This window comes from Nelumbo lutea, chromosome 1 (assembly GCF_056320005.1).
Source record: "Nelumbo lutea isolate HS-2025 chromosome 1, American lotus-T2T, whole genome shotgun sequence".
Classification (NCBI taxonomy): domain Eukaryota; kingdom Viridiplantae; phylum Streptophyta; class Magnoliopsida; order Proteales; family Nelumbonaceae; genus Nelumbo; species Nelumbo lutea.
In genome coordinates this window covers 159,181,192-159,185,165 of record NC_142684.1, presented here as the reverse complement: position 1 = coordinate 159,185,165, position 3,974 = coordinate 159,181,192, and the positions used below count along the sequence as shown (strand labels likewise).

Sequence of the window (3,974 nt, the reverse complement as noted above, 5' to 3'; positions counted from 1 at the left end):
ACATTTAGCAAGTTTATAATAACTAATGAATTTTCAGAAATCAATTTCAGGATACATGGTATGGTAATGTATTTGAAAAATTCATTTAAGTTTCGCAAGTTCATCATTAACACTAATTCAAAGTTCATGTAAGAGCTTTGACTAATGAAAACCAACTCGTGAATTTTGATATAAACACATGATTGGTTATGATACAAGTTGGTTGGTCACCAGTGTTCTAAAAACCATTCCGGAGTCCGGACTGTTTTTGCCTTGGAGTCATCAGTTTAACTATTCCGTTCAGGTTTAATGAGAGACCAAATCATCCCCCCCCAACGTCCCACAGACCATGTATTGGGAATATCTCTCCATGGTAATCCCATAAATGATGTCACCATCGGGAGATGTTCTCAATACACGGCGGGTTGTGCTGTGGGATGTTGGGGGGGGTAGATTTGAATTCGTCTAATGGGTCAGATTGTGCCATGTCAGCATCTATAAATGCTGATGTGTGTATACATGTACAAATATATATTTTAACAACAAATGATATATAACTATGATTTAAATATAATATATATTATTTTATATTTAATTTATGCTTTTTAATTCATTTTTTAAATTTTTTTTGTTTATAAAAATATTAGTAATTGAGATTTGAGGTTAAAAAAGGGTATTTTTTTGTGAAAATAGCAGGGCAAGGCACCTATGGGCTCCTTAGGACACAATCTTGAAATGCTACCCGAAATGGAAAAAAAAAATCATTCCAATCAGACAATGGAGTTGGCTTCTAAAAGTTTTCATGCATTGAGTGTGCAAACCACGACTTGATGATTGGGTTGATTGTTGAATTTCTTGGATTAGATGGTCTTTGATCAAGCCAATGGTTTTTGATTGAATGATGCGTTTTTACAGAATTGGACCTGAAATCCTGGCTGAGTAACAGTTTGAATGATTCAACTGGTTTCTGACTGAATAACGGGTTTTAACAGAATTGGATTGAAATCCTGGCTGAGTGACAGTTCAAATCATGGTTTTTAAAACCGACCCGGAGACTGAACCGGTCAGGGGTCCGATTACCAGGTCGAATGGTATGACCGTTTGATTCAAACAGTCGACCTATTCTGACCAAAAAAAAAAAAAATGAAAACCGGTCAAAACCATTGCTTGGATCAATGGTTTACTGACCAAATTCAACGGTTTTTATGAAAAATCTGGTTTTGAGGAAAACTAGAACCAGTCAGCTGATCGGTTATTGGCTTTTTTGGTCCGACCATCCGGTCCGGTTTTGAAAACCATGGTTTGAATGGTTAAATCGGCTAGGTCAATGGCGATTGAAAACACTGGAATTTCCGACTGGGTTGAGAACTTGAAAAAATTTACCGACTGGGTTGATAAATTTATCAATGTTTCATAAATATCTTTTTTTTTTTTATGAAATAATTGACTGAAATAAAATTGACTCAGCCAACCTACTATTTGGATTGAATGAGTTAACTGATGGAAGGTCGCATGCTATTTGATTCATAGGCATAAATCATAACCACTTTCTCGCAAATTTTGCACCGATAATTCATTTCAATGCTGTAACGTTTGGGGTTATAGGGCAATTGGCAATATAACTAATTTAAAAAATTCAGTTCAGAACAATTTTATTATTGGCTTCCCAATAAGCTTTTATACATTCTTCTTGTAAGATACAAGTTGGTAAAGATCCAACATCAACCAGATCACTGATCTAGCACGCTTTCATAGGCAGTAGAGTAACTAATGGTGAATTATTTCAAGTAATTGCACTTAGGATTTGATCACGTTTTCATGATCATATCATAATTCATATTCATTAACAACAAGTGAAGTTACAGATGATCCTTCTTGTAGAGAAGCAACTTTGGCATGGATTCCACTGTCAACACTGCGATGCGATTTTCATTTAAATGAAACCTTGATAATTGATAATAATCCCTCCTAGCTGTTGTCCATTAAGCACTTGCTGATGCCACATGATAAGCTGAAACTCCGGCAGGATCCTGTGATAAGCCATGTTCTCCCTCATTGTCCTCTGTTTCCCATAGAAAACTCGCATAGGCTGCAAGTACATGGCTGCATCAACACACAGATTTTCCAAATTCAGAGACATTTGATTTAATGCCAGCAAACCGGTTCTTTGGTAGTAAATAGTAAGATAATAAATATACACAGAGAGTCAGAAAGACACAGATTAGAGGAACACAACACACACCTATCCTCAGGTGATGCTTGAACTGCCCGTTCGAAGTAATTTGCACTTCTTTCATGGTCGTGATAGAGCTCCCACACCAGTTTTGCATACTGTGACAATATTTCACCGTCCCTGGGATCCGCTAGCATAGCTCGCGAGTAGTACTCCTCTGCTCCTCGAAGGTCTCCCTTGGACTGGTAATAAACAAACAAATCTGTTCAACATATTATTCGCTATTTTTTTTTTTTTTTTTTTTTTGTATCAGAGTATTGGTCTTAGTTCAGTTATTTTGGTCCACAAATCGGACTCTGTCGATGAAGATGAAAATGGAAAGGAATCTGAAACGAATGAATGGATGAACTTACCTGATGCAGGAACTGCGCATAATTCCTTAGGAACAAAGGGTTGCTTGGATTTTCCTCAACCATCTTCTTATAATGCTCCTCCACGTCTGATCCATCTCGGCCGCCTTCACCAAAGTCCGACTGGCCACCGCTACCACCACCTCCACCACCACCACCACCACCACCACCTCCTCCTCCTCCGCCACTACCACCACCAAGTCCACACATACCAATTCCAATTCCTCTAGCAAGATAGAGTGGTGGACTAGCTGTCTCTGTTTCTGCTGCAAGACCCAAATCAACCTCCTCCTCCACAATCAAACCCATGTTGTTAATCTTCTCATAAGTGAACTCGCCATTTCCCAGGGTCGCAGAAATTCTGTCTCCGATCGTAACAGACCTCTCCAAGAACCAATCTCCTTCACCCAGTTCTTTTACCTCTGCTTGTTCTTTTTGTTGGTTGTCGTCGTCGTCGTCTTCATCTTCTTGCCTACCTCTCGAATTATAAAACGAGAAACTTGGAATCGTCTCCAACATTGGCATACTGGGTCTCCGTGAGGGTTTCGTCGGTGGGTTAGAGTACTGGAACTCGTCGATATCGCAGGAAGCCGCGGCCAGTCCTGCTAGGTTCCCGTCTGACTGGACCCTTCTGAAGCTGCTTGAGCCACTTCTGTTCGACCCTTTGTCGAAGTCGGTAAAACCCATGATAGAGTAAGAGATAGGAGATGAGGTGCAGGAGAATGAGCTGAAACTGGGATACCCACCGTGCGAAAACGAGATTTTCTTGAGATGGTAGTCAGTGCTCGATGGGTTCTTGTTGTTTTCCAAGTCTTTGTTAGGACTCTCAGAAAAAGACGAGAGTAGAGAGCCAAGAATTGGGGTTGAAGAGCTTCTAAGCAACATTTCTGAAGCTTTAATGGATTCTCACTCTGCTTACTTGCTTAGCTCTGAAGAGAAGTGGTCCTTGAGATTCTCTGGAGGAAGGATTGAAGGAACAGTACAGATTAAACAAAGTGCAGAGATCCCTTTTTCCTGCCAACCACACAAATACGGACCGCTTATCAACGTGGTTTTTCCTGCAATCACATCAAGAGTTCAGGTGGTGAATGCCTATCAATCTGAACCATCAGATTCATGGGTTTTTAACCAAATCTTAATCGTTATATGGTTATAATCAAAATGGACAGTCTGTAATGAGGTGAGACAGGATAAAACTATGGGATTAGTTACAGAGTGTCTTATGTGGAAATATCTGAAGAATATTTATGAAAAGATACCAAAAGGTGCGAGCGTAGGTAGGGTAAAGCTTACGTGTACCATGCATGTGCTTCCTGAAAATTCTCCAGTCAAGAGCTGAATCATGGAAAAAGAAAGGAGGTTGTGGTCAAGCTGGGCCGGAGTCAGAAACGGTCTGACGGCCCGGATTGGTC

At 40.0% G+C, this 3,974-nt stretch overlaps 1 protein-coding gene across 2 annotated transcripts; it reads right to left on the bottom strand.

Moving 5' to 3' along the window:
- Positions 1-1,605: 1,605 nt before the first annotated feature.
- On the bottom strand, positions 1,606-3,594 carry LOC148878677 (uncharacterized). Of its 2 annotated transcripts, none has more exons than XM_088958455.1 (3): positions 2,566-3,594; positions 2,222-2,394; positions 1,606-2,068 (listed from the first exon to the last, which is right to left on the bottom strand). In XM_088958455.1, exons 1-3 carry the CDS (start codon positions 3,445-3,447, stop codon positions 2,032-2,034), a joined length of 1,092 nt encoding a protein of 363 aa, XP_088814581.1. In that variant the 5' UTR covers positions 3,448-3,594; the 3' UTR covers positions 1,606-2,031. The 2 variants fall into 2 exon arrangements, with proteins under 2 accessions (XP_088814581.1, XP_088814570.1); XM_088958444.1 differs by having other exon boundaries at positions 1,606-2,082; positions 2,566-3,590.
- Positions 3,595-3,974: the final 380 nt, after the last annotated feature.

Coding starts and splice junctions, on each gene's coding strand:
- LOC148878677 (XM_088958444.1), bottom strand. CDS start 3,447: ATGTTGCTTAGAAGCTCTTCAACCCCAATTCTTGGCTCTCTACTCTCG. Junction 2,395..2,565: donor ATGCGCAGTTCCTGCATCAG/GTAAGTTCATCC, acceptor GTTTATTACCAG/TCCAAGGGAGACCTTCGAGG. Junction 2,083..2,221: donor CAAGCATCACCTGAGGATAG/GTGTGTGTTGTG, acceptor GTGTTGATGCAG/CCATGTACTTGCAGCCTATG.